Source organism: Balaenoptera musculus, chromosome 3 (assembly GCF_009873245.2).
Source record: "Balaenoptera musculus isolate JJ_BM4_2016_0621 chromosome 3, mBalMus1.pri.v3, whole genome shotgun sequence".
Taxonomy (NCBI): domain Eukaryota; kingdom Metazoa; phylum Chordata; class Mammalia; order Artiodactyla; family Balaenopteridae; genus Balaenoptera; species Balaenoptera musculus.
The window spans coordinates 109,399,376-109,423,367 of record NC_045787.1 but is presented as its reverse complement, the minus strand read 5'-3'; the positions used below and the strand labels follow the sequence as shown (position 1 = coordinate 109,423,367).

The 23,992-nt window shown below is 45.7% G+C and overlaps 1 protein-coding gene and 1 long non-coding RNA gene across 2 annotated transcripts; one reads left to right on the top strand and one right to left on the bottom strand.

Moving 5' to 3' along the window:
* Positions 1-1,782: 1,782 nt before the first annotated feature.
* Positions 1,783-5,379, bottom strand: SOWAHA (sosondowah ankyrin repeat domain family member A). The gene has a single exon (XM_036845538.1). It carries the CDS (start codon positions 4,987-4,989, stop codon positions 3,280-3,282), a length of 1,710 nt encoding a protein of 569 aa, XP_036701433.1. The 5' UTR covers positions 4,990-5,379; the 3' UTR covers positions 1,783-3,279.
* A 10,809-nt stretch (positions 5,380-16,188) lies between these two features.
* LOC118891910 lies at positions 16,189-23,019 on the top strand. The gene is made up of 3 exons (XR_005019204.1): positions 16,189-16,225; positions 19,725-19,963; positions 22,934-23,019. It is a non-coding gene; the product is annotated as an uncharacterized LOC118891910 (long non-coding RNA).
* Positions 23,020-23,992: the final 973 nt, after the last annotated feature.

Below are 23,992 nucleotides of genomic sequence, written 5' to 3'. Positions count from 1 at the left end.
TCCACGCTCCCAATGCAGGGGGCCCAGGTTCGATCCCTGGTCAGGGAGCTAGATCCCACATGCAGGCTGCAACTGAGAGTCTGCATGCCGCAACTAAAGATCCCGCGTGCCACAACTAAGACCCAGTGCAGCCAAAATAAATATTTTTTAAAAAAGAAAAAAGAACAGCTTCCATCCTCCTTAGAGGAAATGTACAATTGTATTAAAAAGCTTGCTGGGGCTTCCCTGGTGGCGCAGTGGTTGAGAATCTGCCTGCCAATGCAGGGGACACAGGTTCGAGCCCTGGTCTAGGAAGATCCCACATGCCACGGAGCAACTAGGCCTGTGAGCCACAACTACTGAGCCTGCGCGTCTGGAGCCTGTGCTCTGCAACAAGAGAGGCCGCGATAGTGAGAGGCCCGCGCACCGCAATGAAGAGTGGCCCCCGCTTGCCGCAACTAGAGAAAGCCCTCGCACAGAAACGAAGACCCAACACAGCCAAAAAAAAAAAAAAAATTTAAAAAAAAAAAAAAGCTTGCTGTGGGGGCTTCCCTGGTGGTGCAGTGGTTAAGAATCCGCTGGCCAATGCAGGGGACACGGGTTCGAGCCCTGGTCCAGGAAGATCCCACATGCCCCGGAGCAGCTAAGCCCGTGCGCCACAACTACGGAAGCCTGCGTGCCTAGAGCCCACGAGCCACAACTACTGAAGCCCGCACGCCTAGAGCCCGTGCTCCTCAACAAGAGAAGCCACCGCAATGAGAAGCCCATGCACCGCAATGAAAAAGTAGCCCCCACTCACTGCAACTAGAGAAAGCCCGTGCGCAGCAACAAAGACCTGGTGCAGCCAAAGAATAAAAATAAAAATAAAAAGCTTGCTGTGGACATGACTCATACACATCTACATCAGCGATTAACTCTTGCCCCATTAAGAGGAGTGATTCTGTTCCCTGTGATAATTTTAACCAGGTAAATTACCTTAACCAATGAACAACTATTTTTTTGTCAGTTGTTGGAAATATCCTTCCACAGGTGTACCTCCCGTTAGTCAGATATTGTTCCTGAAAACTTTCCATATGCATATCAACTGTAATTTCCTACTGACTTACAGTTTCAGGAAGTTTTAGCCTGCAAGGAAAAAGCAGTGGTTTCTGACACCTGAATTTTAGGCTTATTGATCCTAAACTCTTGCCAAATGTTTTTATTTCACTGGGCAGGCTTGCAGCACACCCTCCTGAAACACAAAGATTCTTCTGGCGGTTCAAGAACCCTCCTCTGATTTAAGTGTGCCATAAACATTAGTTATTGTTATTACCACTTTGCGGGTTTACATTTTGTCTTTCTCAAAGCTGGTCATCCCTGTGTGTGTGACCTTTGTTACCCGTCTCAGTCAAGCCTCTCTTTTACCATGAAAAATCTCTAATATTTTATCCTGTCCTAGACCTTCAGCTACTGAGATTGCTTTAATTATTACTTCCTGTCTTTTTTTTTTTTTGCAGAGGGAGAAGACTTAATTTTCACTTTGAAATAATTTATGCAGCTTAGCTAGAGTTCCAAGCAAGGAAGGTGGGAGAGGTCAGATCCGGGCCTACATTTACCTACAGTTTTTGGCTACCATATCCATGTTTGGTTGACTCCTTTATTTTGCAGAGAAATCCAAATTCTTTCAATAGTAGAATGCTTGAAAGAGGCAGAAGGATGAGGAGAAAAGAAGTGAAAAGAAAAGCAAAATACAGTAGCAAGTGCTGTAGAATGTTTAAGGGAAGTACATCATCACACAAGCAGGAACAAAATGGGAGACTTTATTTCATTGCTTAAATCAGAACATTCCATGAAAGACTGCCTTAAATAATTTCAGAGGCCTCACTGATACATATATGGGAGGGGAGCCCCAGTACCCTGTGCCACAAAAACTATTTGGTATAACTAATGACATGCAAACCTAATTTGCAAAAGCAGAGCATTATTACAATATGATATAAAAAGGTTGGTTGAGCAAATAGATTCCACATCTTTAAAATGGCAAAAGAGCCATTTTAATTACACTGTGTTGAACCTGAGAAATCTTGGCAATACTTAAAACCTTCTCAATTACAAATAGGAGCAAAGATACAGATGAATCAAGCCACCCCTCTCTAAGGTCACTGAGCAAGGAGATTCTGCATTTGCTATTTTGGAATAAGTTGTTTGCTTTCAGATGGCTTCTTAAAATGGATATCACATACCTTTTGCTTGTACGGAACTTTCATATAAAATAGTTGCTCCTTAATTGTATCTGTTACTATGTAACCAGTGATTTTTCTAGTGTTATGCTATGACGTTTTTTTCTTTGAATGTTCACCTACTGCACTGAAAGGCTCAGCCGGATTTGAAAGCCACAGATTCAGAAATATGGCACAATGGTGCAATTCACAAATAAATCACACTTTAAAAAATTAAATATTCATGCCATATCAAAGTAGCCAGCCACCAGTGCCAAAGACACACGTTTATATTTCACCATAAAGACAACCACAAATTAAAAGTATTTGCCAAAGTATCTCTTTTCTCTCATTGTTAAATCACTTTTACTCCCAAGATGTACTTGTTTTCTAATATTTAGCATTCTCAGTACAACTGAAATTAATTACATTCACAATGGTCACATTCTGTGTTCAAGAGTCTCTGGAATCTTGATTGCCTAAAATGAGGTAGATAACCATTCAAGGGTTTTGTTTGTTGGGACTAATTTCCTTTAGATCTTGATCATCTTTTTTTTTTTTTTTAATAGAATTCCAAAATATTTAGCAAAAGATTGAAAATGTCTGAGCATTTTGGAAAAATATACTTTCAAAAGGTTTTTTTATGAAAGTTGTTTTACCTCATTTCAATTTAAAAACAGGATAAAAGCATCAAATTACAAAAGCACTACCTATCTTAAAGCTGACAATCCATCATCACACAAAGCTCTAATTCTGGCTTGGGAGTATATAGATGCAGAGGCATCGGGTTAAATCATTCAGGGGCCAGACCAGCTGCTGCCCCTTAACCTTTGATACTATATTTCAAATTTCCTCTAAAGTTCAATCCTGACTTCTGTAGTTCTTCATAGGAGGCTCTCACTGAGATCTTGAACCCCATCTCTGGAGAAAGATCAAGCTTCAGACAGAAGCTGGAGGCGTAGGCCCACTTGGGTAAAACAGGCTGCAGTGGACAAAGTTGGAAACAAGATGGAGCCGAAGGTGTCGGACCGCCGTCTTGCGCAGGCTTAGACTGTGAGAGGCAGGCCCGATTAGAGCAACTAAGCCGTAGCCTCGGGAACCGTCAGGTTGCTGGGGGTAGGCTGGGCACTAGACCAGCCAAGGGCCCCGGAGTGGGTCGACGGGAGATTTCTGAAAAGACCTGCAGACTACTGCGGGTTTTTGTCTTTTTACGAGGAGCCATGGGCGAGGCACCCAAGAATTTGCTTAAGGAGCCCGACTTCCTCATGCCTCGAGCCAGATCCTGGAGCATCAGGTCGTCGGCCAGGACGCCCAGAAACGCGCTGGTGGTGGAACTGAGGATGGTGGCGGCCACCTGCACCGGGCGCCGGGCCGCAGAACTGCCACTACCACCACCGGTCGCATCGGGCTCGGTAGAGCTTCGCAGGCCGGGGTCGCCAAGTAGGCGGCGCAGAGCATACGAGGCGCCGGACGGCAGGTACTGGTAAGCGCGCCTCCCGCTGTGGTCACGCACGTGCACCTGCGCACCTAATCGGACCACCAGCAGCACCGCTGCATCCTCGTGGCCATGCAGAGCCGCCAGGTGCAGCGGCGTGTAGCCACCGTGTGAGCGCGCGTTCACGTCGACCCGCGCGCCTCCACGCCGCGCGATCTCCACCAGCTGCTGCACCATCTCGAGGTCGCCACTCTTGGCGGCCCAATGCAGGGCCGTGAAACCAGACATGAAGTCGCGTTTGGCCGCCAGGCCGAGGTCGCGCAGCAGCAGCCCGTGCAGCTGGTGGGTCCAACGGCCCCCGGCAGCCCGCACTAGCCACTCGTGTTCGGCCGGCTCCAGAGGTACGGCGGACGGCGGCGGTGCGGCGGGCACCTCCTCGGTGTCGGGGCTCAGCAGGCGAGGGCCGGCGCGCGACAGGCGCCTCAGGTGCGGGGAGCGGCCGGGGCCCAGGCTGAGGCCCAGGCCGGACTCCTCTACTGAGAGCCGCCGCAGCAGCAGAGGGGAGCTCCGTGGGCTGGGCTCCTCCGAGAGCTGCCGACGCAGGCCCTGCTCCTCCGCCCGGATCCGGAGCGCCGCGGGGCCCGGGACGCAGCGCACCGGCAGCATGCAGGGCTTTTGCGGCAGCGCGCGCGGAGGGGGTGGTGGCGGCCCTTTTGAAAGCCCAGGCGCAGGTTCCGGGTCTGGCGGTTCTGCATGGGGCAAAGCTGCCTCCGACGGTGCCATGGACGGTGGGGCCACGTCTGCAGAGAGTCCCTCGGAGGGCTGGGCCAGCTCAAAGGCTGTAATCTGGGGGTCCGAGGGCATCCCTGACTGCCGGGCTGGGGCTAACAGCAGCCCCTTAGTCAGCTGAGTGGGCTCAGAGGCCGGAGTCCCGGGGGTGTCCTGTGGCTCTGATGGCGGAGCCGGGTCCTCAGGTGGTTCCACCGCCCTCTGCGCCGAGGCCAAGGATGGAGCCCCCGAAGCAGCGGTTTCCCCCTGTGAGACGGAGGTGATCTTCGACGGCGGGGCTGATGCCCCCGGGGTGCTCGGGAAGCAGGAGGGAAGGGGCTCTGGTCCCTCCCGGGGCCGCGGCTTCTTCCTCAGCACCACAAATTTGACGCCGTCGAGCTCCTTCACCACGGCCACGTCGTTGACAAACTGCTTGAAACGGTCCCTGCGGGCGGCGCGGCCGCGTGGGTCGCCGGCATCCAGCAGCGGCTTGAAGCGGCTCAGCAGCTCAGAGTTGCGCACCTTTCCGCCGTTCTCCTGCAGAAAGCCCAGCACTGCCGCCTGGCTCACCCCGGCGGCCGCAGCGGCCGCGGCCGCGGCCAGCGCCATGGTCAGTCCGGTCCCGCAGGGGAGGCGGGGCCCTGCGGGGCCTCCCCCTCCCACCGACCAGCTGTTCCCGGTTGCTGGGCAGGTGGACGTCGCGGCGCCAGCTGGGACGCACTGGAGCTGGGGTTCCAGGAGTCACGTCCGCCTCGGCCAGGCTCACCTGATCGTTTTCAACGAGGCGTAACGGGCGTGTCCCTGACGCTGGACCTCGGTCATGCTTGCGCCGCGGGGCCCGGCAGTCTCCTGGAAAAAGGAGCTGGGGGCCGCGGCGCGCGCTCCCCGCCGCCGCCCCGCGGGGCTCCCAGTCTTCGGGGGTAGGTTTCTGCCTTTATATTCTGTCCAATGGGCGCTGGGCTCCATCCCCCGTGCGCGGTGCTCGCCTTACCGGTGACAGCTGCCACCAGGGACGCGGTGGGAGTGGGGGAGCGGAAATTCTCCACCGCCCCTCCCAACTCGGGAATTAAAGGCGCAGTGCCAGGCTCGGCTCCGGGTTGCTAGGTGGGCGTGTTCCCCAGGGATGCCGCGGTCGACCGGCGAGGCAAGGATTTTTATTCCTTTCAGAAATATTTAACCACCACAAAATACCGGGCGATTGCTTAAAAGCAATAATTTATTTAAAGATCATCAATACCTCTTGAATTGTTGATTGCGTTTCACATAGGAAAACGGCTTCATGCAACTTGCAGTAAAGACAATTTGCTGTGCGTGGCAATGCATGTCACCCGAGGTTTAGAATTTTCTTATGATAAAATAATACATTTTCACATTGAGTTTGGGGAATAAAACCACAGGAAAACGTAAAGAAGGAAAAATATCACTTGAAATCACCATTAACATTTTGACTATTTTTCTTCTCCCTCCCCCATACACATGCATATACATGTTTATGCTTTAAAATATGAAAGTAAAATTGGAATCATGCTATGTTTTTAAAAGTTCACTTACTCCACAAGTATTTGTTGCTCACCTAGTTTGTGCCAGTACTTTTTCAGACTGTGATACATCGATTAGCAAGACAGATAAAAACCCCTGACCTAATGGAGCTCCCATAGCGGGCTGGGGGGAAGGTGGGGAGGGACAAAGAGAAGTGATATGGTAATCTGAAAATTGTATAATATGCTAGAGAAATACTATGGAAAAAATAAAGCAGAGTAAAATAGAGGGGCAGGTTGCAAGTTTGAACCCTGTGTTTAGGGGGTAGGACTCACTGTGAAGGCCACAATTAAGCAAGGACTTGAAGAGATCAGGGACTTAAGTAGCTACGTAGGAGAAGAAGCTTTTTCAGCAGAGGGACCAGCCAGGGCAAAGGTGGGATCAATTTCTTAATTTACAAACACAGTACTACAAATATATAATCAGAGGCACCGTAGTACTTAAAGAGAGCAAGACTCTGGAATCTTGCTCTCTTGCACTTTTTTTTTAAATTAATTTTTATTGGCGTATAGTTGCTTCACAATGTTGTGTTAGTTTCTACTGTACAGCAAAGTGAATCAGCTATACGTACACATATATCCCCTCTTTTCTGAATTTCCTTCCCATTTAGGTCACCACAGAGCACTGAGTAGAGTTCCCTGTGCTATACAATAGGTTCTCATTAGTTATCTAGTTTATGCATAGTATCAGGAGTGTATATATGTCAATCCCAATCTCCCAATTCATTCCACCCAAAATGCCACACTTGAGTGTTAGCTCTACATTGAGCTACTTGCTTGACCTCTCCGTGCCTCAATTTTCTTATCTGTGAAGGGGGAGAATGACAATAATTACACTTACCTCAACAAGTTGTTGTGAGGATTCTGTGAGAAAGTAAACATAAAGCACTTAGAACAATGCTTGGCCCACAGTAAACATTCAAATTATTGGTAGTAGTATAGCCACTACTATTATTCTTACTCATTGAAAAAAAAAAAAGAGAGAGAACGGTCTTCCCTCGTGACGCAGTGGTTAAGAATCTGCCTGCCAATGCAGGGGACACGGGTTTGAGCCCTGCTCGGGGAAGATCCCACATGCCGTGGAGCAACTAAGCCCGTGTGCCACAACTACTGAGCCTGCGCTCTAGAGCCTGCGAGCCACAACTACTGAAGCCCGCGCGCCTAGAGCCCGTGCTCTGCAACAAGAGAAGCCACCCAACGAGAAGTCCGCGCACCACAACGAAGAGTAGCCCCCGCTCGCCGCAACTAGAGAAAAGCCCCCGCACAGCAACAAAGACCAAAAGCAGTGAGCGGGGGCTACTCTTCGTTGTGGTGTGCAGGCTTCTCATTGTGGTGGCTTCTCTGGTTGCAGAGCACAAGCTCTAGGCGCGTGGGTTTCGGTAGATGTGGTGTGGGCTCAGTAGTTGTAGCTCATGGGCTGTAGAGCGCAGGCTCAGTAGTTGTGGCACTCGGGCTTTGTTGCTTAGCGGCACGTGGGATCTTCCTGGACCAGGGCTCGAACCCTTGTGCCCTGCATTGGCAGGCGGATTCTTAACCACTGCGCCAGCAGGGAAGCCCAATTTCTGTCTTCAGTTCTGTTTCCAGAATGCATTCAATTTAATCTTCTTTGCAACCTCGTTTTATACTATATTGTGAGCATTTGCCCTAATGACAGTAACTATTCTTTAAAAAATATATGATTTTTTTAATGACAGCATCACGTATATATAGTAATACACTTTAATTGTTTTCTTACATTTAATAGTCTACATTGTTTCTGGTTTTTAATTCTTATGGATGGTGTTGCTTATATATAAAACTTTGTGCACATTTCTGATTAATTCCTTAGGATAGAATCCTACAAGTAGAATTACTAGGTCAAAGGGAATTAATTATTTTAAAAACTCTTGGAAACTTTTCACTAAGTTGTTTTCCAGAAAAGTTACAGCCCCATGAAATTCCCTCGTCTTTCCCTCACTGACATTGAGTAGTATCTTTTCGTTTGTCATTTTGAAAGTCAAAAAATTTGTATCTCATTCTAATTTCCATTTATTTTATTACTAATGAAGTTAAACTTTTCCCCTCGTATTTATTGTCTTTGATTTGTTCTTTTGTGACTTGCCCTTTTCCCCATTTACCCATATTTTCTTGTTGATATGTAGTTATTAACCCTTTATTATATATGTTGTAAATATTTTCCCATTTTGTCGTTTGTCCTTTAATTTTGTTTTCTGATGACACTTTCATTTTTAGACAACTAGTTTTTAATTGCAAATATTGTATCCTTTTAGCTTAAGACTATAAGTGAAAAATACGAAGGTACATCTCCCTTTTAAAGAACTTTTAGCACCAGTTTACCCTGTAGCATCAAGCAGTCTACAACAGAATGACAACAGTATCCTTGGGGAAAGTCCTTGTGTTTTTACCATAGAATTATAAATGTAATCAGCTATCATTTCTCTTTAAATATTACCCCTTCTTTAAACCCAGCTCAAATCCCACCTCGGTCAGGTCTTCTGCAACTGCCGCAGGTGTATCATCCTCTTCACTCTTCCGTAATTTATTTCAATGAACATCTATTGGCTATCTTTGGGTGCAAGGCAGTGAGCCAAGTCTTCTGGGAAGAAAACACAACCTTCCTTTGAACAGCTTACTGCTTAGTGGAGAGAAAAACATAACTAATTGTGTTACATGTCCAAATGAAATGAATGCTCTTTGTGCTTTCTAGCAGGTAGATTCTAAGAGAGGCACCTGGGAAAACCTTCAAGAGACAGGCTGTGAGAACAAGACGGGGAGGGCTTGGAAGTTGGACGGTGAAGGCTGAATTCAGGGTAAAGAGTGTCTAGTGTGTTTTCTATTTAGGGTATGTGTCAGAGACACAGAAGAAGATAATGTTTGAAAAGTAATCTGGGGTCATGGATGGAGGACCTTATATGCTAGTTTGGACTTTATCCTGTTTGCAGTAGAATACCATGGAAACCTTTCTTCTTTTTTCTTTTTAAAAAGTAGCTTTAATTATTTCCTGATTATAACATTAATAATGATGTTTTCCCAATTCTCAGTAGTTTCCAAAATATGGAAAGAACAGATCACATGTTAGAGAGAACCACTCTTAATATTTTTTGGTTTATTCTCTGAGGTTTTCTATTTACATCCATAGATATATAAACAGCCATATATACTGTTCTACACAGATAGAATTAGACCACTAATTGTTCCATAACCAATGCTCCCTTAGCCTGTTGTAACCAGTGCTGATGTGGCGAATGGGTGGAGGAGGGGGCTCTGGAGAGGTGATGACAGGGTCCCTGTGAGAGATGGTGAGGGCCATCCAGCTAGGGCAGAAAGACAGGGATGGGTGACAAAGAAGTTTCAGGAGGAGAACTTGCATTATGTTGCCTGTTTTCATTTTTAAAGTCACATTTCCTTCGTTGCCATTTTCATGTCAATAGCTACTTTTTATATTTTATTTTCTTAGCTTTTTCAGGACAAACTGTTGGGTCCCTTGGAAAAATCATTTCCATGATCTCATAGGTAGTGGAGCCTCAATGAACTTGGAATTTGTTACTGCCCCCTCTCCCCAAGGGGAGGAGGGAGAAGATTCCCCGGTTAAAGATCATTATTGATTTTTGTGGTTTGAGCTCCTTCTGACTATGATCACTAAGAATAGGCAAGAGATTAAATACTTTGCTTGTACTGAATTGCTGGTACAAGCAAAGTTTACTGACAATGCTTAACAGGCTTCAGGCTCTGAGCTATACAAAGAAATGTGCCCAAGGTCACAGTTAATAATTGGCTGAGCCCAAACTCAAACCCCAACCTGTCTGATTCCAAAGCTCATGCTCATTCACTGTGCAAAATTGGATCACCAGTACTTAAGACTGATGTTCTGTATGTTTAATAAATAAAGTAGGGAAGAAGTCGTCAAATAAAAATCTAGCTTAAACCTTTATACTTGTGCCTCTGAACGTACTCTGCTTTAATATTTTAAATGATTAGTTTATAGTTTGAGGAGACATGAGGATGAGGATGCCAATGACATCCAGTTCCCCAGGCTGCTTTTAAATTTTGGTGCCTTGCTGCCAGGGAGGCCATTGAATCAATTCTTCCAGTGACCCAGAAGTTTGCCAGTAAACATTAGGAAAATCAAACATAAAATGTATATTTATAGCAAGGGTAAAATTCTATAATGTGTTTTGAACATGGGAGAAAGCAACAAGGACATTTTTTTCCTATCTCAGTAACTTAAATTTGGAGGAGGTCAGGGAAGACGGCCCTTTGCATTTTTAAAGGCACATTTAAAAAAATATATAACATTAAAACCCTTCATAACTGTATTATATTGTGTTATGTTACATTGTTATATTATGTTATATTGCATTGCCTCTTCCAACCCACAATCTGCTCTGAACCCCATGCCTGAGCCCCATAGAGAGCCGTAGTGGAGGCTTTATGTTTCCAACTGTCTTGTCCCTGTCGTGGTGGTGTGAATAGGCCCCTTCCATTAGGCTTAGTCCACCACAGCCTGTCTCTTCTGCCCCCGGCAGGCTCACCAATGCCTGTAAGGAAGAGGAGTGTCTGGGTCCCCACCAGGCAGGAGCACCAGGGACAGAGGGGGATGGGCTACCCAGAATGGCTGTAAAGGGACTTTGTCCGGATATCAAGCTTTTGCAGTCCTGACTTCAGGAACAAATCATGTTTTGTTCTTGCTTACCAGCCCAGGGGAAGCAAGAGGGCCTCTTTTTTCTCATGCCTGTGACTTGTTAAGCCAGTCCTCTCTGAGGTCAAAGGGACTTTCTTTATGTCTAAATCTTGGTGACAAGTGTCAGATCCTTTGCCTCTGTTATAAACTGAGTTTTCATATCTGTGATTCATTTTTCAGGCTTCTTATCTGACTCCTCAGACTGTTGCTTGGTTGCTTGATAGGGAATGGGAGACTTGGTCCGTGAAGACTTGGAGAGCTGTGTCCTGGTCAGGTGTAGCACAAGAGGATGCCCTTTGCTGCCTTTAGTCATCCCTTCTTGGCCTGTTTTATTCTCATAGACAAGTTTTGACTTAAAAAATTATATATATTTTTAAACCCCCGGAGAGACCTTTTGGGGCTTTCACCTGGGTCAATGTCTACATTAGGACGGCTTAGTTTGAGAGGCCTGCAAAATGTTGTTTTAAACATTTCCTTAATTGTAAAGTAGAGTCCCTGCTTGGGTCAGGGTGGACAAATCAGCAACCCAGAGGCCGGCCTTCCATTCTATTATGGTTACCCATTCAGATGGGCTTGGAGATGACAGCACCAAATGTTTGGATATGTGAAATCTACCAACAGCATCTGGCTTTAGAGATGGACAGGTGGAAATAGCTCAACTCTTCCCTAAACTCTTGTTGCACTAGCATACCGTGTTTATCTTGCCTTCCATGTGGCAACATGGGTAAAGGGAGAAAGAATCCTTAGATACCAACTTATCCAACTTCCTATTCAACGTTTCTAAGAGCTCATTACCAGAGAGCTCAAAATACAATAATTTGAAGTAAGTTATACGAAAAGACTGAGAGTTATATGTTGATGGAGACCCTCCCTTCTAGAGGGAATGTGTTGGGGGGAGGAGTCTAGCTGAGGTCTGTGTAGCAGAGGGAACAGCAAGAGGTGATGTGGGCAGGCAGTAAAGGGCTAGTTCCGGGTCCTCAGAAGATCTGCTTGTTTGCCACTTTGAGACTATCAGCTAAGTAAATATTGAACAGTTTTATTAACAGCCCTCAGAGTAATAATTAGTGACACTGAACAACGAGCAAGAAACAGGAAGATGAACTGTACCTCTGAGGCTGTGTGGTCTGGGGAAGAAGTCATTAGCAGTACTGGTTTTACCTATTTGATTAAGCGTCAATAAAATACTAGCAGCGCTAACTGAAAACAAGGATGATATAGGTCTCTTTTCATCTACCTATTCCCACAATGGCTCAAGCTCCCAGGAGCAAGATGCTGTGTCCTCATCAGTTAGGATATAGCTCTATGTTCAATTAATATTGATAATGATAAAATGGCAACATTTTGTCACTAATAGTGACTTTCATTGCTTTGATTTTTCTTTTTCAGAATGGGCTAGAGGGCACTGTCTACAGTAACTATTCAGTAGTTATTCGATATGTTCAATAACTACTGATAATGACAAAACAGTAACGATTTGTCATGTGGTAGTGACTCTCATCACTTTGTTCCTTCTCAAAAATGGTGTCAGTAAACAGCTTGGATATGTTACAACAGGTTACCGTGGTTCAATAGCCCCACAATTTCAGGAGCTAAGAGTGAGGCCATGGAGAGGTCTGCCTTCCTGGACTTTTCTAAATGTAAACTTCTGGTTACCTTCTCAGATGTTGATCAAATGGAGGTGAGCACAGCATAGTAAGCAACAGAAACATCTATGCTGACCCTGCAGGACTTCAATTCCACATAGAATGGCTGGAGCAAAAGCAAGGAACAAAAATACAGAGGAGCGTGGCGCGCTCAGCCAGAGGAAAGCTTCTGCTTTCCCATCCAGTCTCTGAAACACAAACTATTGAGAGTTTCTCTCTCAGTGGAAAAAGGATGGAGTCTGTAACTTGGCTCTTCATACATGGCGCCGTGTTCCTTCCTCTCTTCTTCCTCTTCCATCTTCTCTTCTTTGGCAGAGATGATAGAATTTCCTGGACAAAATAATCCTTTCCTTTTTAAGTGGAAAATTTTTGGCAAAATGTCACAATGTCCTAATGTCCTCGGAGCTCAACATACTGGGCCTTAGAATGTTTCCAGGGCAGAGACAATAAGACCACAGTCTGCACAGAGCCTTCTGTGTGGCTGCGACAGCGAAGACAAAAACAGTCATGTTCATGTTGTTGTTTAGGATTGGGCTTTTTTGCTGCTGCTTCTCTGTGGTAGTGTTTCACTATTCAGTCTAAATTTTTAAAGAACATTGTGTATGTCTCCATTAAGACAAATTGTTTACATCTCAAAGTTGACAAATTCTATGTCCCCTTTGTTATTTTCCATTCAGAAGATGTAGTGGGTTGAATAGTGGAGCCCCCCCCGCCCCAAAGATATGTCTACATCCCAGAACCCATGAATGTGACTGTATTTGGAAAAAGTGTCTTCGCAGATGTAATTAAATTAAGGATCCCAAGATGAGAACATCCTGGATTATCCAGGTAGGTGTTAAATCCAGTGACAAGTGTCCTTATAAGAGACAGAAGTCACAGAAGAGGAGAAGGCTATGTGAAGACCGAAGCAGAGATTGGAGTGATGCAGCCAAGGAAGCCAAGGAATGCCTGCAGCCCCCAGAAGCTGGAAGAGTCAAGGAAGGATTGTCAAGTCAAGGCTCCCCTAGAGCCTTTGGGGGGCTACAGACTAATGACACCTTGATTTTATTTATTTTTTTTATTTTTTATTTTATTTGGCCACGCCACACAGCTTGTGGGATCTTAGTTCCCCGACCAGAGACTGAACCTGTGCCCTCAGCAGTGAAAGCGCGGAGGCCTAACCGCTGGACCAGACCACTGGAGAATTCCCGACACCTTGATTTTTAGACTTCTGGTCTCCAGAGCTGTGAGAGAACAAACTTCTGCAGTTTTAAGCTACCCAGTTCGTGATAATTTGTTATGGCAGCTCCAGAAAACTAATACAGAAGGATAGGAGGACATGGGACATTTATCCAAATATTACTGGAATGGAAGATTCCATCCTGAAGTAGCATTCCTCAGGTCCCTAGGTCTCAGATAACCCAAGGCTATGACAAGATCTGGCCTAGGCACGTCTCAACTAAAACCCATGGCTGTAGCTGCGTGTTGGAGAGTCCTGATGTGTACATCAAATTTTGGGAGCAAAAATTCCTTGACAGTATAAAGGTATCCAGACCCAGAGGAAGGCTCCTCATTCTGTGAGGTATTTTATGTGGCAAGATGGTAGACCAGCAGGGTATTTTCACTCTGCTGGGGAGGTGTGTTTCTTGTTAGTTCATTCACTGAACTCCTGGTTTCTGTCTCCTCCACCCATGACAGACTTTCACTTTCCCAGAACCCGCCACCACCTTGCAGTGCCTGCATCCCTTTGGAGTCATCTGCAGTGTGGCATTCCATGTCGTTATCACCAAGCTAAGGGTGCTGGCAAACAAGACGAAATATCTTCATACTTCTAGTTTAAGAGATAAAAATATAAAGATAATAAGTGACAGTTCCTCTATACTATAAACTGTAGCCTGGTGGGGAAGATAGACATATAAACAGACATATAAACGGAGATCTATGGGAGGATGTGCTTAGGGCCAGACAGAGATCTCCTAGCCTCCTGGGGCACCCAGGGGAGGGAGCACTTCTCCTTGGGAGAAGCTAAAAGCTTTCTGAGAAGACAAGATATTTGAGCTAATGACCAGGAACTCTGCAGGCTGAGAAGGGAGAGGTAGGCATTCTCAGAGGAGGCATCAGCATAAGCAAAGGCATATAGTATGTTTGTGAAATAGCAGGAAGCTCAGGGTGTCCAGAGAATGGGGCCGGTGGTGGTGAGAATGGAGGTGAATGAGTGCAGACACAGACTGGAGAAGGTGATTGGGGCCAGACTATTAAGGGCCTCACACAACCCCAATAACTCAAACCAATGTGCCTAAGCTGAACTGGTTATCTTCTTCCCTAACCCTCCTGTCCCTCCCCCATAAAAGGGACCATCAACCACCCCGCCGGGCATGCAGCGTGATTCTTCCTCACCCTCTTTAGTACTTCTTCAATCCATCCAGCTTTCTCCATTCCTATGCCAGGCTGCCATCATCTCCAGCCTAGATGTCTGCAATGGTCCTCTCATCCCCTTGCACTCGATGTCCTTGCTCCCAGTCGGCCTCATCTCCATTCCATTCTCTGTCTGCAGCCAGAGCAAGCCATTTAGAACACGGATCTAATCACATCACTTGGCTGTCTTTGTAAAACGCTAAGCTATTTTAAATGGCTTGCAAGACCCTCTACGATATAGCTTCTAATCAATGCAACACATGCACAGAGGAGCTTATAAGGGGAAGCACTTGTACCCTGACATGGCATTCCCCATCCCCAGGCCCTCTCCCTACAGAAACTCTTTCGGCTAGTTCTGGGTTTTGGTACTTCTGGTGGTTACATCCACATCCCAAGTATTATGCTTGTACTGAAGTCTCCTGATTTATCAATCTTGAATGTCTTAATATAATAAATAAGGGTTTAATTGACTTCTATTACTTTTTGTCTCCCTTCTCCATCCCCAGATTATTCCTAGTTCCTTCTCAGGTCTGTTCTAAAACCTCAAAAAATATACTTAAGCCCTAATTTCTTTCTTTATCAATCTAGGGCAGATTTACCCCTAACTTACCACTTTGTAAGATGGGAACATTAGCGCTCCCACCCTACCATCCGCCTTCCATTGCCCAGCCATTCCTCGCCTATACCTTGACTTATACATTCGCACTTTGATGACATTTATATTCCATTTAACCATAGTGAAATCTTCCATAAGTGCTTTCTAAGTTGATTCTAAAAGGCAAAACACTTTTTATTTTATAATAACCATGAAAACCCATTCACTGCAACTCACCTCTGTGCTATGTTTTATTTTGCTTCATATTTGAGTCCTGCATTTTTGTCTATTTTTATTTGTTTGTTTGTTTTCCTGGGAGTATAATTGCCTTTCTTCTTCTTCTTTTTTTTTTTTTTTTTTTTATTTTGCATTCTGTGGGTTTCCCAGGGCATCAGTCATACTCTCTATCCTCTTGGGTCACTCCCCGCAAACTCTCTCTGAGAGCCCTCTGATCAGCCTGGCTGGTGGCTCCAGGCTTGCTGCACAGCTGTCAGCCCGTATCCCGGGACTCTCCTTGACTGCTGTCCTGGCTTGGATGCACTGTTTCTGACTGTCATATCTTTCTCTTTCTCTTGGTACCTGCTGAAGCATGCTATCAAGTAACTTTCTAAGAAAAGATGCTTAAGCAGTAATTTTTTCTTACCTTTTTGTTGTGGAAAACTTCAAACACGTATAAAAGGAGAGAAAATAAAATAATGAACCCTCACTTACCCATCAACCAGCTCCAGTAATTGTCAACTGATGGTCAATCTTATTTCACCTATATTCGTAGTTACTTCCTACCACTCCCAGATTATTTTGAAGCAAATTCCAGATATCATATCACCAGTAAATATTTAAGTATATATCTTGAAAGGTAAGGGTTCTTTTTTTTTTTTTTCCCAGCCATGTCACGCGGCTTGTGGGATCCTAGTTCCCTGACCAGGGATCAAACCCGGGCCCTCGGCAGTGAGAGTGCGGAGTCCTAACCACTGGACTGCCAGGGAATTCCCAGGTAAGGGCTCTTTTAAAAACCATAATCACTATACCATTAACACACCTAAAAATTAGCTATAATTTCTTAGCATCATCAAATAATCAGTCAGTGTTCAAATTTCCCTGATGTTTGCTGGTTTGATTTGAATCCAATTACAGTTGTTTGATATGTCTGTCTCTTGAGTCTTGTTTAATCTATGGTTCCCCTGTCTCTTTTTTCCTTACAATTTATTTGTTGAAACAGAACTTTTTTTGTTTTTCTTGTAAAGTTTCCCACAATCTGGATTTTGCTCCTTGCATTCCTGTTGTGACATTCGACATAGTCCTTTACCTCCTGTACTTCCTGTGGATTAGTAATTAAATCTAGAGTCTTGAGCAGATTCAAGCTTGATTATTGTGGATGCACCTTCATGGGTGGTAGCCTGTGCTTCCGAAAGGAGGCACATCGTGTCTGCCTTTCTCTCTTTTATAACGTGAGTGAGCAGCCACTGATGATCCTTGCCTAGATCCATTATTTTATCGGGGATTACGACATGGTGATATTTTGTCACTCCTTCACTTACTAGCTGGAAGGTTTCTATATTAGAGAGAAATTTCCCCTCATTTACTATTTAGTTACCCTGAGGTTTCTATGGGAAAGGTTGAATAAATTCCCTTTCTTTACCATTTGTCAAAATAATGGGTCCCTAGCATCTTCCAAAGACAACCTGTGAGCTTTACGATTTTTACTCATGAATTTAAATGTATTTGATGAGTTTCAATTCGTTCCAGTTATTATAGTTAACAATGCTCACATTGTCTCTTATTTGCCAGTGGAAACTTTGTTCAGTTTGGCTCCTAACCCTCTTGACTTCATTCTTCCTTGATATCTGAAATAAGATGTTTCAGTTTCATCTTGTGTATTTCCTATCCTAGACCTGGAGTAAACAATTTCTCATTGTTATTGCATTGGTCATTTTTCTAGCTCTTTTCAGTAGACAGGGCTGGAAATACATTTTTTAAAGAGAAAAAATACTTCATAAATTCATACTAAAACTTCTAAATCAAATTGAAGACTGAGGAATTTTACTTAACCTCATGGATCTTATATCTCCTTTCTCTCACACTCAACACGAGGTAAGCATTATGCCTTTTAAAATGTCTGAACACTTCTTTATTCTCCCTTTCATTGAATTGACAGCTTCGCTTGTTATAGAATTCTGGGTTGAAAATAGATCTCCCTGAGAACTATTGTTCCATTTTGTTCTAAGCAACCAATGTTGCTAATGAGATGTCTAATACCATTCTGACATTTTTCTTGTGTGTGGTCTCCTCCTCCTCCCCCCTCCTCCTCAAGGAGAAATCCTTTCTTTGCAGATATCTTCTCCTCTTCTTTTCTGTAATGTAGCAGAAAGAAATATACATAAAAATTTTCCTTACAATTATTGTAAATTGGAAAGAGATGGTAAACACGGAGTGGGAGGCTCGGCATTGTCCCTCAGCACTCTTCTTCCGAGCTTTAGCTCCTCTCAGTTCCTGGAATGGGTCTCTCTTTCTCTAAATTCTCTTTCATAATCTTGGGATATTCTCCTTCCCCACCTCACAGCCCACACGGACTTTGTGCCTGGTTAACTCCTGTTCATCTTCCATCTCGACACCTTCCTCGACATGGTCTCCTCGGATCCTTTGCTAGATCAGGTGCCCTCTTACTTGTTCCCCTCACAGTCTGTACTTTACCCATCACCACACATCCCTATCTACAGTCATTGCTTGTTCAGTGCCTGTCTTCAGACTCTGAGCCCCTTGAAGGCAGGAGCTCATCTGCCTTGTTCAGGGTTGTAATCCTGTTTCAGAGAAGTTCTCTGTGGGCAGCCAGGAGTCAATGTGGGGCCAACGTGGCTCCTAGCAAGCTATCTGGTGGCAATGTGGGTGATGAGCTGGAGAGAGCCGGGTCAGGGAGACCAACGAGGAAGCCACTGCGAGAGCCCACAGGAGATGAAAAGCTCTGGACTAGGGCAGTGACAGAAGGGTGGAGAAGAGAGCCTGGTTGAGGAGCTGTTTCTAAGGCACAATCAGGATTTGGTGACCCTACAAACAGAGATGAAGGAATATGAGTATTCAAAGATCATTCCACAGTTTCTGTCTTGTGAGAAGAGGAAAACAGTGTCACTGTTTGTTGCGACAGGAAGATTAAAGAAGGGGAAGGTGCAAGTTGAGTTTGGACAAGTTGAGGTTTTAAGTTAAGAAGTGTTTGTGTGTCACTTGGAAGGTAGCTGCGAATGAGGATCTGGAGCTCAAGAGGATGTCTGGGCTGGAGACACAGGAGTGAGTCATGAGCTTCTAGATGATGGATGACGTGAGGGTGTGGGTGAGCCCATCTAGGGAGAAGGTGTAGAAGAGCAGGAACGAGCGGGTGGAACCCTGGGGAATCTCAGTCCTGAAGGGGCAGGTAAAGAGCAATCCATGGAGGGGAAGAGGAAAGAATGGACAGAGAGGCAGGAGGAGAGGCAGGAAAGCCAAGGGAGGAAAGGGTTTCAAGAAATAAGGATATAGGGAAATGGCTAAATTGTAGTGTGGCCATCCCTTTGGAACACGAATGAAGAAGAGATGTATGTACTGACCAGGAGCAAACTGCATGCGTGATATTTGTTAAATGAACCCAGCCACTTTATTCTTTCAACCAACATTTATTGAGGAACTACTAAGTGTCCAGGGACTGTTCCAGGCACTGGGGATTCATTAGTGAGCAAAACAGTCAAAAATCCCTGTCCTCGGGCTTCCCTGGTGGCGCAGTGGTTGAGAATCTACCTGCCAATGCAGGGGACACGGGTTCGAGCCCTGGTCTGGGAAGATCCCACATGCCGCGGAGCAAATGGGCCCGTGAGCCACAATTACTGAGCCTGCGCGTCTGGAGCCTGTGCTCCGCAACAAGAGAGGCCGCGATAGTGAGAGGCCCGCGCACCGCGATGAAGAGTGGCCCCCGCTTGCCACAACTAGAGAAAGCCCTCGCACAGAAACGAAGACCCAACACACCCAAAAATAAAATAAATAAATAAATTAATTAATTAAAAAAAAAATCCCTGTCCTCATGGAGCTCACAGTATATGGGGAATACAGATGACAAATAAGAAAAATGAAATACATGGTATATTAGGAGGTGGCAAAAGAGAGAGGAGAAAAACAAAGCAGGGAAGAGAGATATGAAATATAGGAAGTGCCGAGATTTCACATAAGGTGGCCAGGGAAGGCATCACTGAGAAAAGACTCAAAGAATAAGGAAGCAAGCCACATAGGTATCTGGGGGAGGAGCATACCAGGTAGGGAAAGGAATGGGCTAGGCGTGCTCTAGGGATGATGAGGAGTCTAGTGTGAATGGCGCACAGAGAGCAAGAGAAGAGGGCAGAAAAGTAGTGGGGGGCTTATATCACACACAACCTTGCAGGCCATGATAAGGACTTAGGATTTTACTCTGAGGGAGGTGGGAGCCATTGCAGGTTGATGAGCATAGCAGTGACAGGATCTAACTTGTGCTTCAACAGGATCACCCATTAAGCAAGAGAACTTGCATGGAGGGTTCATGCTTTGAAGCCCAACGCAATGATAGATAAGGTGCAGGAGGAGAAAATTCAGAAGTTGGAGTTGCACTGAAACAAGGTAAACTTTTCCATGGACCAGAAACAGAACATAAACCCAGAGACTCAAGCCACAGACCTGATGGATTCAAAGTCCAGATGCAGTGGAGATACCCAGGAGCTTGGCTCTTGTGAAGTGCCAAGGGGTAAAAAGAAAACTTCTTACAAGTTTGTGGGGCTAGAGCCAGGTCCACTGTGGGAAATCAGTGCTGGGATGGAGCTTGTAGACTGAGACATAACAGTTTCTCATGGGTTTTTTTGTTGTTTGTCTTTTTTAAAATCCAAACTCTAAATGTGCATGAATTCTACTTTTGTTTATACCTGGGCAAATATTTGGAAAGCCATGAGTCAACCCAGGGAGTGGAGTGGGAGGCTGGGACAGGGGCCTCCCACTCTTTCCTTTTTATGTACTTCTGATATATTTGGCTCTTTTTCTCCATGAGAATATACAGTATCACAGAGAAAGTAACAGGAGCCCAGCGCAGTGGGGGAAGAGTAAGATCAGAATTGAAAAGAAGCCACTGGGTTTGGCCATTAAGAGGTCAGTGGTGGCCTCGACAAGAACAGTTTCCTTGGAGATGTGGAGACGAAAGACAGACTGACAGGAGACAAAAGACACAAGAGTGAGTTGAAAAGTAGACTGTTCCTTCAAGATGTTGGTCAGGAAAGGGAAGGAGAGAGTAAGCAGGGGGCACGAGGCGGGAGGGGGGTCAAGACAGGCTTTTTTATTTTATTTTATTTTTTTATAAATTTATTTATTTGTTTTTATATTTGGCTGCATTGGGTCTTCGTTGCTGCACGTGAGCTTTCTCTAGTTGCGGTGAGCGGGGCTATTCTTCATTGTGGTGTGCAGGCTTCTCACTGCGGTGGCTTCTCTTGTTGTGGAGCATGGGCTCTAGAGCACACGGGCTTCAGTAGTTGTGGCTCACAGGCTCTAGAGCGCAGGCTCAGTAGTTGTGGCCCACGGGCTTAGTTGCTCCGCGGCATGTGGGATCTTCCCGGACCAGGGCTTGAACCCGTGCCCCCTGCATTGGCAGGCGGATTCTTAACCACTGTGCCACCAGGGAAGCCCCAACACAGGCTTCTTTAGATGAGGAGACTTCTGGGTGTTGGCCGGAAAAGAGGGTAGGAGAAGGGAGGGAGGAGAGATTTAAGATGTGAGAAAAAGAAGGAATAGCTGACACTATAAAAGGGAATGCCCCACGGAAGAGTTGGGGCCCTACTTTCTTGGATCCCAGAGGGAAGGTGGTCCAGGCATGACTGGCAGATGTGTGTGTTGGGCTGGGTGAGTGCTGGAGGCTGGGGCTGCGGTAGGGCCTTGGAACTGGCCAGCAGCCTCCCTTGCGTGGTAGCCTGTCGTCTGCCCCTGTGTTTCTCTGACTCCACTGTCCTGAGAGGGCAGGAACCACACCTGATTAGTCCCCATGGCTCTAGCACACTGTAGACCTTTAGTTAATGTTTGTTGACTGAATAAATGGTTTTGCTTTGTAAAGAAAAGGTCACAGTGTCAGCTGAGTGTGAAGGGGGATGGAGTGGGGAAGAGTGATTGCTATTTGGAGCTGCTGCCATGGGGAATGGGCCAGGGTGGTGACTAGGTACAAGCACAGGATTTCTAAGCAACTCTGGGCGGTCTGCTGAACATGGAACCATCAGGAGCTAGTGCTGTCAGGCAGCAAGGCTTGCGATACTTTTTTCCTCTTGTACAATTCCAAGCAGTGCAGGAGCATGCCGAGCAAGCAGATGGGTGTTTTGCTGTCATCCTCTCAGTGGAGGCCTGGAAGAGCTAATGTAGCTCCCCAAGGCCCTAGCTTCATTCCTAGAGAGTGTGCTTGTCTAGGGTGGGCTCATTCTTTGTGTTAGTAGCTGCCGTGACCAGAGCAAATTCGTGTGTCTGAATGTCATCCCTGGAAGACTTCTCCTTCCCTCTTTGTCCTCGCATCCTCCCCTGGATCCCTGGCATGGGGTACCGCAAGTCCCACTAGGAAGCCTGGGCTGAGGGTGCAGTATCTGCCCAGGCAGAGAGCATGCTGGGAGGGCAGGAGCCAGACTGAGGCATCAGGTGTCCACTAGCAGGCCTTCAGTAGGATTGTCAAGCCAAGGAGAGCAGGAACAATGGCGTTAGCCAGGACACAGGGTTCTGGAGGACAACAGAAAACTAACGCGCACGTCACAACGGGCAAGCCAGGTGAGTGAGACAAATGTAAATGGGAACAAGGCGGAGGTTGGCAGTGAGAAACTGGAGCATGTTGCTGGCACGAGGTGGCACAGGTTTTGGGCTTCATGATGCTGGTGCTTGTGCCTTTTATTGGACTCCCAACACGTTTTGCTTTGCTGAGGGCAGATTCTTAAAGGGGTGGCCAAGTTCGGCTGTATATTATTTTCATAAACACTTTTTATGTTTGCTTTCCTATTGAACTCTGAACTCCAGGAGGCAGTAATTGTGCCTTATTATCCTCATGCCCATGGCACACAGGAAGTGCTCAGGGAATCTTTATTGTGTGAATGATGAAATGACCTCAGTATTTAGCCAGTCTAGGAACTTATAAAATCGTAATAGCCTGGACCAGCAGGACCCTGAGAAGTGAACCAGTCCTTCCCTCCAAGAGGATTTCATAGATGACAATAAATTATAAAGGCCCCGTATCTGCAATTTATCAGAAAAATGGACTCTATCTCAAATGAACTCAGTGTATCTGACCTGGAGTCAGAAGGCCAGACTAAGTGAACTCTTGTGACTTCAGACACCTGACTTTAGCCATTCTCCCCTTCTTTCTAACAGGACTACAATTTTGTTTAGATAGCAATGCACCCAGCACTAGGGGATGAATCATTATTGTTTGTCACGTGGGAAATTATCTTGACTCTGTGTAGCTTCCAAGTGCTCTATTGGGCAAGCTGTCCAGAGGTCATGAACAGAAGAGCTCATAGACCAATTTAAGATGGTCAAATTACCCAGCTTAAGGATGCAATTTAAAGCTTGCAGTAATAAACAAGGGGAAAGAAGTGGGGTAGGTGAATTCACTTAGGGTACGGTGTATGCGGAGTGGAAGGAGCACACTGTCTGAATCCTGTGTTCCACAGTGTTCACATCTTCTCTCTCTCTCTCTCTCCCCCAGCATCCTTCCCCACTGACAGTGTGGTTATGAGAACCAGAGTTGAGATTGGACAAAGGTGCCTGGAGCCAACACATGCTCTACCAGAGAAACACAGGCAAGTACCCCTGGCTACAACCATAGCACGTGGATGACCCTCTGGGCAGCCGGGGAAGAGCACACGGGGAGCCAGAATGGGATCATAATGGGCGTCACCAAGGGGGCTAATTTGGGGATGACAGCTGTCAATCTGGAATTAACATGATCCTTACCTTATAACTGGCTTTTTCCATCCCTTTCTATCTACAAATAACACTCTTGTGTTCTTGTATCCTTCTTATCTATGTTCAACATCCATGTTTCATTTATTCTATGTCTAGCATGTCTCACAAGTTACCAACTTACTATCTGTACTTAACAGATCTTATGAATTTTGCATGGTTTTTTTTGTTGTTGTTGTTTTTCTTGCCTTCTACAGCAGATTTAAATATTCTCAACAATACAGCCAACACATATTACATCAGTGTGAGCCAACCTTTGGCAATCCCAAAACCTCTGTGTGGCTATGTGACTCATTTCTGGGGTCAATGAGACCCCAGGGGGAGTTTTTAGGGGGCCATCTGGGAAAGATTTTCTTCCTGACGAAAGACAAGAGCAATGGAATGGATTGGAGGAGTATCCCCTTAAACCTTTGCCTGCTTTCTTAAAATCTTCTGTCTCATCTCCTCCCCCCACCCCAACCTGCCCCGCCCCCCGCAAGCAGGGTATGAATACCTAGTAAAACAGCAGTCGGAACCAAACAGCTGAGTTATGGGGCCTTGGCCTCTTGGTCATCGGTTCATCTGGATTAGGTTCTATGCATTAATCAAGTCCTTTGTCCTCTCTATTTTCATTCCTCAGTCAGCTGGCCCCATCCTTCTGTGTGTGTTTTGTTTATTGCTAATTTACTCTTATTTCTACTCCTAATTCAAGTTATAGTAATTTCTCTCAGCTCCTTTGGATTCATTTTTCCAATCTCCCTGGCCAACCCCTTGGTTCCAGGTAAAACTCTACTTCTCAGCTATCTTAACTCATACTCAATTG

Bases quoted from the DNA above. Each gene is read 5' to 3' on its own strand.
- SOWAHA (XM_036845538.1), bottom strand. From the start codon at position 4,989: ATGGCGCTGGCCGCGGCCGCGGCCGCTGCGGCCGCCGGGGTGAGCCAG.